Source organism: Colobus angolensis, unplaced genomic scaffold, assembly GCF_000951035.1.
Source record: "Colobus angolensis palliatus isolate OR3802 unplaced genomic scaffold, Cang.pa_1.0 Scaffold412, whole genome shotgun sequence".
Taxonomy (NCBI): Eukaryota; Metazoa; Chordata; class Mammalia; order Primates; family Cercopithecidae; genus Colobus; species Colobus angolensis.
In genome coordinates, this window is record NW_012117511.1 from 231,299 (window position 1) to 246,340 (window position 15,042).

General features: G+C 39.7%; 1 protein-coding gene across 1 annotated transcript in view; it reads right to left on the reverse strand.

Moving 5' to 3' along the window:
• Positions 1 to 3,815: 3,815 nt before the first annotated feature.
• COPB1 (coatomer protein complex, subunit beta 1) overlaps positions 3,816 to 15,042 on the reverse strand; it is a 56,883-nt gene continuing 45,656 nt past the window's right edge. The window contains exons 16-21 of the mRNA XM_011956278.1: positions 12,530 to 12,674; positions 11,149 to 11,268; positions 7,754 to 7,899; positions 6,781 to 6,870; positions 4,830 to 4,985; positions 3,816 to 4,198 (exon numbers count right to left, since the gene is read on the reverse strand). Of these exons, the coding sequence (XP_011811668.1) occupies positions 4,139 to 4,198; positions 4,830 to 4,985; positions 6,781 to 6,870; positions 7,754 to 7,899; positions 11,149 to 11,268; positions 12,530 to 12,674 (717 nt within the window). The 3' untranslated portion in view covers positions 3,816 to 4,138. The remainder of the gene's footprint in view (positions 4,199 to 4,829; positions 4,986 to 6,780; positions 6,871 to 7,753; positions 7,900 to 11,148; positions 11,269 to 12,529; positions 12,675 to 15,042) is intronic.

Below are 15,042 nucleotides of genomic sequence, written 5' to 3' on the forward strand. Positions count from 1 at the left end.
ATTCAGAAACATAAAACTGTAGAACTGTGTATTTGTGATTGGGAATGGTGCTTTTGCCAACTTAAAAGGATTAAAGGAGCGGAGATACACACAAATTTTAAAATTATGTGTGATCACAAGACTAAAGATAATTAAAAAGAAAACCACACACACACAAAATAAATAAATAAATAAATAAATATATATAAATTAGCTGGACGTGGTGGCACACGCCTGTAGTCCCAGCTACTCAGGAGGCTGAGGCAGGACAATTGCTTGAACCAGGGAGGTTGCAGTGAGCCGAGATTGCGCCACTGCACTCCAGCCTGGTGACAGAGCCAGACTCTGTCTCAAAGGGAAAAAAAAGTTAAAAAAAAAGAAAAATAATCTTGCTTTTTCTTAATTTTTTTTTTTTTTTGATGGGGGGGATCTCTTTGTTGCCCAGGCTGGTCTTGAACTCCAGGGCACAAGTGATCTTCCCACCTTGGCCTCCCAAAGTGTTGAGATTACAGGCATAAACCACCATGTCCAGGCTCCTTTAAAAAAAAAATTGAAATTTGTTTTAAAAGACAGGGCGTCTCACCCTGTCACCCAGGATGGACTACAGTGCCACAATCATAGCTCACTGCAGCCTTGAACTCCTGGTCCCGAGAATTTCTCCTGATTCAGCCTCTCAGGCACATGCTACCATACCAGGTTAATTTGTAAATTTTTTTTTGTAGAGACAGGGTCTCAACTATGTTGCCCAGGTTGGTTTTGAATTCCTGGCCTCAATCCACCCTCCAGCCTTGACCTCCCAAAGTGTTGGGATTACAGGCGCCAGTCACCACACTTGGCCCTTTTTCTTCTTATAAAACAAAGTGCCAATCACTTCTAATTGCAAAATGAAAAAAAAAAAAAAAAAAAAAAAAAAAAAATCACTGCATAGAGCTCCCTCTAGTGTTGTGACAGTGCAATGTAAGCCATTTAATTCTCTTGTAAGTTTTACAGGTTTATCCACATTCAATACATTAATATATTAAGCTTTCATTTGGTATTGAATAATGTTTATTCCCTTACCAGACATCATGGTCCTAATTATATGGTATCTTATAATGTGAACAGCTACTACTCTTGAATGTATATCCTAAATAATACAGCATAGCGTAAACAGCTTCTCTCAACAATGTGCTGCTATCCAGTTCAGTTGGTATTATGCACAAAGCTAATGAAATGCTAATGAAGTAAACAGTTTAATGTATCTGACAACTGTGTTAACTTCTCTTTGTTCTCCTTATTTATGAATTTAAGAAAATAGCAATGTGAGGCAATCTGATTCCCACAAAAATGGCCTGAATATGTCAGGCAGGCAACTTTCTAACAGTTATCAACAGACATATATTCTAGGATGTACACAGGCATAATTCCTTCAGATTTGAAATGTGATACTGGTTGACTGGGATTACAACACTAATATCATGAACATGCTAAGTCACTTTTCCTGTCCCATATATTGCCAATAGGTCATGGAAAAAGGATTCCCTGGTAAAGTAAGGTTAGGATATACTGGGTTAAAACAAACTAATCTGCTTTCGTCTCAGAATCTCTGGTATGCTAATGTGCATCGTGAATCTCCAGTGCAGGACAGTTTGAAGCTTTTCCCCAACTTATTTGACTATGGAATTACTTTTTCACTCAGAATATCTAATGACATCTAAGGAAGCCAATGTTCAGTAAAACAGAGTTTGGGAAATGATGACCTAATCCAAACAAAGTTGCACCGGATCCTTCGCTCTCATTGCAAATCTCTACCCTTGAATAGACATCCCTTCTCTGCATTTCCAGTATATCTTTCCCATTTGATAGGCCCTGGCTCTTTTCTAAGATCTCAGTGCTCTGGAATCTCAAATGCCCTGTAATCTTCTAGGCTTTTTTTCTTTTTTTTTTTTTTGAAATGAAAGGCCTCACATATTTATTACTGAACCCAGCCAACCAACGCATTCATAATAGATTCAGAGAGGAAAATACGTCGAACTCTCCAGAGAGTGGTGACATTTTCAGTTTGATGTGGTAATGTGATTGTGACCTTCAGACAGCACAAATACATGTGCCATCTCATGTGCAATTCCTTATAGACCCAGCTTGGTTCTTCTCCAATGTCTCCTGTTGGAGTTGTACCTTATTTTATTTCCAGTTTTCATCCGAATCCACTGGGGAATGGGATGATTTTGCTTTTGTTTCTTGGCCAGGAATCGCTTAATCCTGAAAGTCTTGTGAGAAGACATGGCGAGAAGTGGAGGCAAGATCACACCACGATGGCGGAGAAAGGAAAAGAGGGGGCTCTTTCTCTTTTTTTTAAAAAGCAAGTGGCTTCACAGTTTATGACATCATACAAGGTATCAATCTCTTTATACTCCAAACCAATCATTTCATTCTTATTGAAATAGGAGATGCTGCTTTCAGTTTTTCACAGGACTTATCTAAGGACTCATAGGGAATGCAGCCTGAAGCCTAGCTGGTAGACAAATAATAGTCTTAGGTTTAGACTTAGCTAAAAAATCAGACTACCTCAATCACCTCCAATGAAGGTAAAGGCCAAAAGGAAAGCACAATCAGACTCCGGGAAAGTTAGCTTGCAAATGCATTTGGAATTATACTGCAGTGTGATGGTACCCAGCCCTAGTGTGAAGTGAGGAAAAGGAGAGGAATGAGTAAGGCACAGAGGCAAAGAGAAAAAGGCAGCTTTCTGAATCTTCTCTAGTTGAATCCTCCCAGTACCAGCTTCAGTAATTGGTTAGAACCAGTTTAATTCCTAACAAACATAGAACACCCCAAACTAAGTGTGAATGATTAAAAAATCTATTTTGGATTATCGCTACTCTTCACTGTGATTCAGGATAATTAAGAACAGTATGTCAGCTGGGTGCGGTGGCTCACACCTGTAATCCCAGCACTTTGGGAGGCTGAGGCGGGTGGATCACCTGAGGTCGGGAGTTCAAGACCAGCCTGACCAACATGCAGAAACCCCATCTCTAATTAAAAAATACAAAAATTAGCCAGGCATGGTGGCACATGCCTGTAATCCCAGCTACTCGAGAGTCTGAGGCAGGAGAATCGCTTGAACCCGGGAGGTGGAGGTTGAGGTGAGCTGAGATCGCACCATTGCACTCCAGCCTGGGCAAAAAGAGCGAAACTCTGTCTCAAAAAAAAAAAAAAAAAGGCCGGGCGCGGTGGCTCAAGCCTGTAATCCCAGCACTTTGGGAGGCCGAGACAGGCGGATCACGAGGTCAGGAGATCGAGACCATCCTGGCTAACACGGTGAAACCCCGTCTCTACTAAAAAAAATACAAAAATCTAGCCGGGCGAGGTGGCGGGCGCCTGTAGTCCCAGCTACTCGGGAGGCTGAGGCAGGAGAATGGCGGGAACCCGGGAGGCGGAGCTTGCAGTGAGCTGAGATCCGGCCACTGCACTCCAGCTTGGGTGATAGAGCGAGACTCCGTCTCAACAAAAAAAAAAAAAAAAAAAAAAAAAAAAAAAAAAAGAACAGTATGTCTGTTTCAGTCAGGGTACACAATACTTCTTTAAACTGTAGGGCGATCTGTTTTTCTCAAGTTATTTTGATACCTTCTCCCTGGAGCTAAATTTGAGAGAAAATCCCTTCAAAACATAATGCATTTTTAGGGATAGCAATGTTTGAATATTAAGTAAGTAAAAAACAACCAAGTGAATCAAGGCCTACCTTATTTTATATCACTGAATTTGTAAATTCTCTTAATAAAGCTGCATATATTCACAACTCAGTAATTTAAATTTGTAATAGAAATTTATAACCCAACTAAAAGAAATCCATTGTCACATAACTAAAATTATGTAATCATTTATTTATAAAATAACAAAAATGTATGAATAGATATGTTTATTGTACTGTGAAAAGGGTCTTGGTACATGAGAGAAACATTATATACTTTGAGGATAGCATTCAGAACTGTTACGACAAAAGACAAACTATAATTTTAAACTCAATCTTGATTTAAGGGAAAGGCTATAAATTATTGGCTGAAATGCATTCAGCATGAACTCAGATTCTATATAACATATAAGCATGAAAGAGTACAAAAGATGCTGGAGTCCAGTAAGCCCATACCTAAATTAACTGTAAAGCTTCAAGGACTTTTTATTTTTATATACTAGTTTTCTTCTGTGACAAGTTGATTTTATCTCCAAGACTTAAGGCCATTCCCTGTAAAGAAAAATGAAGATATTTATAATTACTTAAACTATGTACAATCAGTAGGTTATTCCATATTATTAAGCCCCGATTCAATGACACCATTATCAACAATAAAACCAAGGACATACCAAACAGACTCACCAAAACTTTGCTAGGTTAATTACCTTTTAGTGCTAGATTTTCAAGCAGTCACTAGATTTTTTTTTTTTGAGATGAAGTCTTGCTCTGTCACTCACGCTGGAGTGCAACGGCAAGATCTCGGCTCACTGCAACCTCCACCTCCTGGGTTGAAGCGATTCTCCTGCCTCAGCCTCCCAAGTAGCTGGGATTACAGGTGTGCGCTACCATGCCTGGCTAATTAGTCACTAGATTTACACCTTGGCTTTCAAAAAATTCTAGAGAACCCATTTCACAAACACCCCATAGGAATCAATCTGGTTTTAGGCAAATATCCCAGAATGAGGGGCCCAAAAGGTGAGAAATTTTAATGAGAAAAGTTATACTTCTATTCAGATAATATTATTGTTATATGTGTATATGCATGTAATGCTAAAAAGATATTACATATAGAAATAATAAAGTCATAAATTCCTCCCCCCTTGTCAGTCCAGAGATGCTCTCAAAAAAAAGGAATTGTTACCTGACTCTTTGCACGAATTCTTATATGGCCAGTAACAGCAGCATCTGGTCCCTGGTGAATTGGCTTCTCAATGCTGACATTTGCAAGTGCATCTTCACCAAATATGGAACGAGCATAAAGATTGGCTGCCATAAAGCCACAATAACCAGAAAGGGCCTGGAAAAAATTTGTGATAAATTCATTACTTTATCAGATACCTACATAGAGGCAAAACAGCATAGATGATTTTTTTTTTTTCTTCTTGAGACAGAGTCTCACTCTGTTGCCCAGGCTGGAGCTAGAGTGCAGTGGCGTGATCTCAGCTCACTGCAACCTCCCCCTCCCAGGTTCAAGCGATTCTCCTGCCTCACCCTCCCGAGTAGCTGACATTACAGGCGTGCACCACCACACCTGGTTAATGTTTGTATTTTTAGTAGAGACTGGGTTTCACCTTGGCCAGGCTGGTCTTGAACTCCTGACCTCAAGTGATCTGCCCACCTAGGCCTCCCAAAATGTTGGAATTACAGATGTGAGCCACCACGCCTGGCCCCATAGGCTATTTATCACTTAAAACAGTACTTAAGTGGCGGTGGTTACACAATCTTATGAGTTTGTCAAAACTCAACTATACATGTAAAAAGTGTGAATTTTACTGTGTATTATACCTCAATAAATCTGACGTTAAATAGTTCTTATTCTGGGCCGGGCGCGGTGGCTCAAGCCTGTAATCCCAGCACTTTGGGAGGCCGAGACAGGCGGATCACGAGGTCAGGAGATCGAGACCATCCTGGCTAACATGGTGAGACCCCGTCTCTACTAAAAAATACAAAAATCTAGCTGGGCGAGGTGGCGGGCGCCTGTAGTCCCAGCTACTCCGGAGGCTGAGGCAGGAGAATGGCATGAACCCCAGAGGCGGAGCTTGCAGTGAGCTGAGATCCGGCCACTGCACTCCAGCCTGGGCGACAGAGCGAGACTCCGTCTCAAAAAAAAAAAAAAAAGTTCTTATTCTGATTTGTATTTATATATTCTGTTTACTTAACGTGCTTGACTGCCTCCCATATCAGACCTTAAGTGCCATGAAGGAAGAGACTACTTTTGTTGGACTCAGTATATGCTAAATAAACTAATATATAAATTAACACCTACCTGTTTGGTAGCAGACATTATTTCATTTATAAAATGAATATTATAACATTATAGAAATTTTACATAAAGAAAAAAAGTTCCTTAGAGCTCCAGCTTCATTTTTCTTTCTTTCTAGTTTTTTTCATACACACACAAACATAGCAAAAAGTATTAGAGCACATATATTTTAACCAACAATCAGAGCCCACGGAAGAGCTCATGGACATTTTCTAACCCAGTATTACAAATAAACGATTTTATTTAATTTATCTTTTTGAGACAGAGTTTCGCTCTGTTGCCCACGTTGGAATGCAGTGGTGCGATCTTGGCTCACTGCAACCTCCAACCCCTGGGGTTCAGGTGATTCTCCTGCCTCAATCTCCCAAGTAGTGGGATTACAGGCATCCGGCATCACGCCTGGGTAATTTTTGTATTTTTAGTAGAGACGGGGTTTCACCATATTGGCCAGGCTGGTCTCAAACTCGTGACCTCAGGTGATCTGCCCGCCTCAGCCTCCCAAAGTGCTAGGATCACAGGAATGAGCCACCATGCGCAGCATAAACTATTTTAGAATGTGCATCTAGCTGAATGGGGGAGAAGACTGAAAAGAAAACAAAAAAAATTAATCTGACTATTTGGTTGGGTCACTGCACTAGGAAAAAGTAGGACGGCATATTCCAACAGAAAGAGGTAAGCAGACTCAAACATTCCATGGGATAACCTCTTTTAGACACCCCAGAATGGCACTGCATGTTGAATAACAAAAATGTGCTAGAGGAAATACAGGAAGGCCAGGAACCTACTCTACTATTCCATCAGATTTCAGAATTTCCTAGTCAAATTTTACCTTTTCTGGAGTCAGGCATTTCATATTGGTCGACTTTAATATGTGCTGTAAGTAGTCATTTAAATCAATCATATTGGTGTTAACTGTCACCTGTAGAGAGGAAAAAAAGTCAAGGAGATCATAAATCTTACTATGAGAAAGCTGTGAATCACTGGTATGTGTTATTAAAAACTCGTTCCAACTGTTTAGGTTGGAAAGAGTAGACACCAAGAAACTAAATAACATCTATAAAATCCAACAAGCTGTAGGTTGGTATCAATACTTCCCAATAAAGATACCTTCACAGAGATTCAGTATGAAACACACAGAATATTTCTTCTTTTTTTGAGACAGGGTCTCACTCTGTCACCCAGGCTGGAGTGCAGTAGCATGATTTCAGCTCACTGCAGCCTCAACCTCCCATGTTCAAGTGATCCTCCCACCTCAGTCTCCGAAGTAGCTGGGACTACAGGCATGCACCACCACACTGGGCTAATTTTTGTTCTTTTTTGTAGAGATGAAGTTTCACCATTTTGCTCAGGCTGGTCTAGAACTCCTGAGCGTGAGCAATCTCCCTGCCTTGGCCTCCCGAAGTGCTGGGATTACAGGCATGATATATGCCCAGCCTCATATAGAATATTTCTAATAAAAGTCAAGGCTCCTCAACAGACCATGAACTTTGTAAAGCCTTTTTTGGGCACTAGATTAAATGGTAAACTCTTGGTCATACATAGAAGGGAAGGAATATTATCTATAATGTCTAAACCTATCAGATTAGCTATAGAACTGCTACTCTAATCAATTTATAACAGCAAATTACCAAACTACTTATAAGATTTTTAGTTAAGGCTAATCTGCAAGAACAGATACTGAAAGACTATTTGCTTTTCATGTTAAACACTTTTTAGTGAGATTAATTTTATTAGCAGACTCCTCAACAGCAGGCAAAAGGACGAAAGATAAAGGAGTATAAGAAAATCTCCCAAGGACTAACTTTGTTTTCCCATTCAAATTCGGCCCACATCTGACGGAATTCTGCATCAGTGCAAGTTGCAGGCTGGATATAGTCCATGATGTCAATGTGAATATCACTGAGAACCACACAATTTCTGTCACTTGCTGCTCCAGAGACATCATAAACTGCAATTACACATACAAAAAGATTCGCAATCACTGGGGCAAACTTGAATTTAAAAAATCTTAATATCCAAATATCCAAATAACTACACTATTAACAATAAGATTGTTTATATAATACTTATTATGTACAGTGCTCTATTCTGCATGCTTTCCAAATATTACTTAATACTCCCATCAATTCTATTGACAGTATTATTATTTTCCATCTTACATAAGAGGAAATGAAAGCACAGAGAAGTTAAGTAAGTTGTTCCAGACCACACAACTGATAAGTGGTGGGGATAGGATTCAAACTCTGGCACACTTTGTTTTTTGTGGTTAAACAAATAATTCAACTCAGTGAGTACTTACACAGCAGTTGCAGCATACTAGGCACTGCAGTGGATATACAAGTAGATGATGTTCCCATAGGAGGTGCTTAACTAATACTTTTGAATAAATATTGCTGACCCACACTACTTAATGATACAAGATTACTCATCCCTCAGTATTAACAGGGAATTGCTTCAAGGACTCCCTATGGATACCAAAATCTATAGATGTTCAAGTCCCTGATATTAAATGGCATAGTATTTGCATAACCTATACACATCTTCTCATATATTTTAAATCATCTCTAGCTTACTTATAGTACCTAATACAACATAAATGCTACGTAAATAATTACACTGTATTGTTTAGGATATAATGACAAGGAAAAAAGTCTATATATGTTCAGTATAGACACAACCATCCATTTTTATTTCTTAAATATTTTTAGTTCGTGGCTGGTTGAAGACATGGATGTGGAACCCATGGATAGGATACAGAAGGCTGACTATATTTGCTTCTATGACCATCTCTTCCAAAGTAGAGAGTTATAATCTGATTGGAGCCTACATTCCTCTTTCTAGGCTCTTTTCTTGACATTCTTACACTCTTTCAGAGAAAACTGAGGCTACCAAGAATAAGCTCCTTTAATTTCAGCCCCACATCTAAAAATAACTCTCTCTCTTGGAATCTACTCTCATATCCTTCCCTCTCATACGTATCAGAGAAGTACTACCTCTTTTCTTCAAGATTAATACTTTCTGCCATCTGTGATTCCTGCTTTGGTCCAGGACCCCACTCCAATCATTATCTCTTTCATTCTTATGTCTTTACTTTCCCATTCTCCACCAACTTTCTTCCCTTATAGTCTATAACAATACTTGAAGTTCTCTGTTATCTTCAAAAAATAAATCCTCACTCATTCTTGCCTTCTCTTCTTGGTACTGCCCTTTCTTATTTCTATCAAAGCCAAGTTCCTACACTCAGAATAGTCTACACTACCTGTATTTCTTCATGTCGTATTTAGTCTTCAACCTACCACCAATGACCAAGATGTCCCATAAGAAATGTTTTAAAATCACTAATAGCCAAAACCAAAGGATCTCTCTTTCAGACTTTAATAACTAAAGTTATTTTACCTTGTGGAGCTTCAGGTTTCTCCTTACTTTTCTAACCACACTTCAGATACCTTTGTAGGCGATTCTCCTTTGACCAAGCTTTCAGTGTTGCTGTTTGCTTGGATTCTGTTTTCATATCTCCCCTCTTTTTAGTCTTTATGCTCTCTCCAGGTGATTTCTTCTATTCCTATGGCTTTTAAACAAATACTTATCTCTAGTTTATTTTTACTTATTTATTTATTTTTGAGACGGAGTCTCACTCTGTTGTCTAGGCTGGAGTGCAGTGGTGTGATCTTGGCTCACTGAACCTCTGTCTCACGGGTTCAAGCTATTCTCCTGCCTCAGCCTCCTGAGTTAGCTGGGACTACAGGCGTGCACACTATGCCCAATTAATTTTATATTTTTAGTAGAGATGGGGTTTTGCCATGTTGGCCAGGCTGGTCTTGAACTCCTGACCTCAGGTAATCCGCCTGCCTCCGTCTCCCAAAGTGCTGAGACTACAGGCGTGAGCCACCACACCCAGCCTGTCTCTAGGTTAGACCTCTTGTTCGTGTCCCAGACTCACATCAAACTGTCCCTGAATATCTTTAGACACTTTAATACCGAACCTGCTCAAGATTTAACCTATTGTGTCTCTCTAAAGTTTGTTCATCTCTCCTCAATTTCCTGTTTTGGTGATGACATAAACAACCCAATAAACTCAATCTGGAAATCTGAGGGTTACTCTAGCCACTTCCTCTTCAATCATTAACCATATCTTTAACGTTATATTCATCCTTCTCTCCATTCCACTACTGTGTTGGCTCAAGTCCTCTGTCATCTCTCACTTGGGCTTTTAATAGTCTACTAGTTAATCTTCCTGCCTCTTCCAATCAATCTTCTATAGTACTGTCACAAAAAGATGTAAGGCCATAAGTCATTCATTTGTAATTCCTCAATGTTTCCTCTCTCCACAGATAAAGTCTGAAATCCTTAGCATGACAAGTAAAATATGGCTCCCACTAACCTTCCGAACTTCATTTTTTTTCCTGCCATCATCCTCCAACCCATTCTGAACTCCAAGTATATCAAATCATTTTGCATTTGTTCTAACTGCATCCTTGTCTATCTGTAGTCTTCTACTGAGTACTTGCTCCTCCATGAAGCCTTTTCTAACCTTTTCTCCCAATCCCCCACCACTCTGAGAACTGACCAAATCCCTTTATGGATTCCTACCTTACTTAGTACAGGTATACTTATTTATTTTTTTCACAGCACTTACCATTACATATTGCACACATTTATTTTATGTATCTGTTTTCCCTTACTCAACCATAATCTCTCATTTGTTCCTCACCATGGTAGCCCTATCCTTATGACAGAAATTGCAATAAAATAAGCTTATTGACTGAATGACTCTATACAAGCTAATCCCTAGGTCTGAGATGCCCTTGTGTGTCTAGCAACAAATGACTCAGGTAAAATATTATCCTTTGATAATATACCATCTTCCTTTATAAAGCCTTCCACACTGTTAGCATTTTTTTTTCTTAACCTCAAAGCATACAGTATATAAACCATCCTGTATCGCATTGGACTACAATTATATATTGCCTTAGCTAGCTCCTCCTTTTGCCTAACAGTTTCTTGAGGACAGTGACCCTATCTGGTTCATTTCTGTACATCCAGAACATAGTACAATGCCTGGTACCATAGAAAGTGTCTCATAAATTATGAATAAATGGATTTAGATCCTCTCCTCATACAATGTCCCCAGCTACTCACTATAGAAATTCTTCAGTAAAAATAGTCAAACATTACATGCCATAAAACAGCACCTTACCTATATTACCAAAAATTATTCCATTTTCTGTTGATGCTACTTTGACATTAGCTTTAATATTTGCGAAATCATGAGGAGCAAGAGTCAAAGGAGATGGCTTTTCCACAAGTTTCAGATCCCCTGAAAGAGTTGGGATATGGTTAAAAAATATATATATATATATATATACAAACACACACACACACACACACACGCACACACACATTAACCATAAAACCTTAAATGTATGCAGCTCAATAGTTTCTAGGAAAATAAGGACAAATATGAGAAGAGTATGAATCAAATATAACGAGGACAAAATAAAGAAACCACTTAACCATCCTTATTATTCACCATCAATACACATATTTTCTTTTAAAAGGTAATAGGCATCTCGGAGTAATTCCATATTTAATTTGTGGGAAGGGAGGATACTTTGAGCCTACCATTTATTTATTTATTTTGAGAAAGGGTCATGCTTTGTTACCTAGGCTGGAGTATAACTGCATGATCATAGCTCACTACAGCCTTGATCTTCCAGGCTCAAGCGATCCTCCTACCTCAGCCTCCTGAGTAGCTGGGACTACAGGAATGGCCAACCACACCTGGCTAATTTTCTTGATTTTTTTGTAGAGATTGGGGTCATTTTATTTCAATGAATGAATGCAAACTTCTCAAAAAGCTTAGGTCTTAAACTGTACATTTCATTATGAAGAAAGATAAAACAATCTGCAAAAAGACTTGTAAATGCTTAACAAACATGTTTTTTTATACAAACATCAAGCTATGCTGAGGACAACAGGGCAAAAGTATGTTTTCCCCTTGATATCTTGAAGTTCCTTAACTCTTGCATAAGCCATATGAAATGTGATGGGGGTACTGCACTGTTCCCATATACAATTTTGTATTTTCCAACTTTAAAACCGGATGTGGAAGTAAGCAGTCTGACTCATGTGTCTTTATTAAGAAAAAAAAATACATTTCATATTGCTAAATGTGATATGATTTATTACTTTGGTCACATGTGGTATCTGACAGTTATGCGTTCAGAAAATAACTTAGTTCTGTAATGAAGCAATTAGAAATAAACTAAGTGAGCTACCTGGTCAATCTGTGACTTAAATAGCTTGTATTATATCTAGGAATACTGACATTTGCTATATTAAGCTTATTAAATGAATCCATCTGAATGTGCCAAGAGCATAAAAAAGTCAGTATGACAAGAGGTTCAGAAAACTGGAGTTTAAGGGAACTAAATGATAAATGAAAAACTAAGCTTTGATTCAAAATGTCAGAAAAGGTTCAAGAGAGAATTTTTATACTGAAACCTGTGTACCTCCCTTAATCTGTCATAAAGATCTACTATGTGACAATCTCTTTCCTGAATGGTAAATTTCCTCACCTAGTGTAGCTAATTCTAATGTGCAATTCTGCAAAGTATCACTGGTTTGGTTCACAACGAGTACATCCAGGACAATATCATATTGGTTGACGTGAACATAAGCTTCGGCATATACAGGATCTGAGAAACCTGTCAACTGGGTAACCTGTCAAAATAAAAACAAAGACATGATAAAATGGCAGATGCAATTTCACCAAACATATCCTAGCCAAATGATTAAGTCTGGTAGATTATTAACAGAGTTGCTTAGAAGTCATTTTGAGAAAGGTAAAATAAAATTGTTTTGTAATGCAGAAATGGAAATTGAAACCAGAATATTAGAAATAACAGGTCCTAGAGTTTAAGATGATATCCAGACATCTATTTGTTTTTAAGCTCAATAACTCAGTATAAGGTATTATATATGTTGACTTTTGAGCTTGTAAGTTCAATAGCAGAAAAATGTTAAATGTATTTAGCAAATACATTAAACATTATCCCAATTTAACCAACTAAATAAATTTGGATACACTTTCATTTAAATCCCTCAGTAAGTATCTAAACTCACTACTTGATCTATGAAACTCAGGATCCAAATAAAATCCAAATCATATGGTAGTCTTTGCTCCACAAACTGAGGAACTAAACAGATTATATAGTAAGAAATGATTGTAGCCGGGCGCGGTGGCTCAAGCCTGTAATCCCAGCACTTTGGGAGGCCGAAACGGGCGGATCACGAGGTCAGGAGATCGAGACCATCCTGGCTAACACGGTGAAACCCCGTGTCTACTAAAAATACAAAAACTAGCTGGGCGAGGTGGCGGGCGCCTGTAGTCCCAGCTACTCCGGAGGCTGAGGCAGGAGAATGGCGTAAACCTGGGAGGCGGAGCTTGCAGTGAGCTGAGATCTGGCCACTGCACTCCAGTCCGGGTGACAGAGCGAGACTCCGCCTCAAAAAAAAAAAAAAAAAAGAAATGATTGTAATGCCACAAAGATAAAATTACAAATGCCCTCCCACTCCAAATTTAAACACACTCAAAGTATAGCACTTTAAAAATGTAATACTGTCACCAAAAGCATAGGCAATAAAAGAAAAAATAGATTAAACATCAAAATTAAACACTTTTGTGCATCAAATATTATCAACAGAATGAAAAGGCAACCTACAGAATGTAAGAAAATATTTGCAAATCATGTATCTGATAAGGGGGTTAGTTTCCAGAATATAAGAACTCCTAAAATTCAAACCAAAAAACCAAACAACCCAATTTAAAAACAGGCACAGGACCTGAACAAACATTTCTCCAAAGAAGATATACGAATGGCCAATAAGCACATGAAAAGACGCTCAACATCACTAATCATTAGGAAAATGCAAATCAAAACCACAGTGAGATACCACTTCACATACCCATTAAGATGGCTATCATCAAAAAAACAAAACAAGTGTTAGCAAGGATATGGAGAAACTGGAACTCATGTGCACTGCTGGTAAGAATGTAAAATAGTAGGGGCGCCCAAGATGGCTGAATAGGAACAGCTCCAGCCTCCAGTTCCCAGCGTGAGCGGCACAGAAGACGGGTGATTTCTGCATTTTCAACTGAGGTACCAGGTTCATCTCACTGGGGCGTGTCAGACAGTCAATACTAGTCCGCAGGTGCAGCCCGACCAGCGAGAGCTGAAGCAGGGCGAGGCATCGCCTCACCTGGGAAGCACAAGGGGAAGGGAATTCCTTTTCCTAGCCAAAGGAAATTGAGACACACAACACCTGGAAAAGCGGGTAACTCCCACCCTAATACTGCGCTTTACGAAGGGTCTTAGCAAAAGGCACACCAGGAGATTATACCCCACACCTGGCCTGGAGGGTCCCACGCCCACGGAGCCTCCCTCATTGCTAGCACAGCAGTCTGAGATCTAACCGCAAGGCAGCAGCGAGGCTGGGGGAGGGGCGCCCGCCATTGTTGAAGCTTAAGTAGGTGAAAAAAGCCACTGGGAAGCTCGAATTGGGTGGAGCCCACACCACAGCTGAAGGAGGCCTGCCTGCTTCTGTAGATTCCACCTCTGGGGACAGGGCATAGCTAAACAAAAAGCGGCAGAAACATCTGCAGATGTAAATGTCCCTGTCTGACAGCTCTGAAGGGAGCAGTGGTTGTCCCAGCACGGAGGCCGAGACCTGAGAACGGACAGACTGCTTGCTCAAGTGGGTCCCTGAACCCCAAGAAGCCTAACTGGGAGACATCCCCCACTAGGTGCAGACCGACACCTCACACCGCTCACGGCTGGGTACACCCCTGAGACGAAGTTTCCAGAGCAAGAATCAGACAGCAACACTTGCTGTTCTGCAATATTCTATCTTCTGCAGCCTCCGCTGCTGATACCCAGGCAAACAGGGTCCGGAGTGGACCTCAAGCAAACTCCAACAGACCTGCAGCTGAGGGTCCTGACTGTTAGAAGGAAAACTAACAAACAGAAAGGACACCCACACCAAAACCCCATCAGTACGTCACCATCATCAAAGACCAAAGGCAGATAAA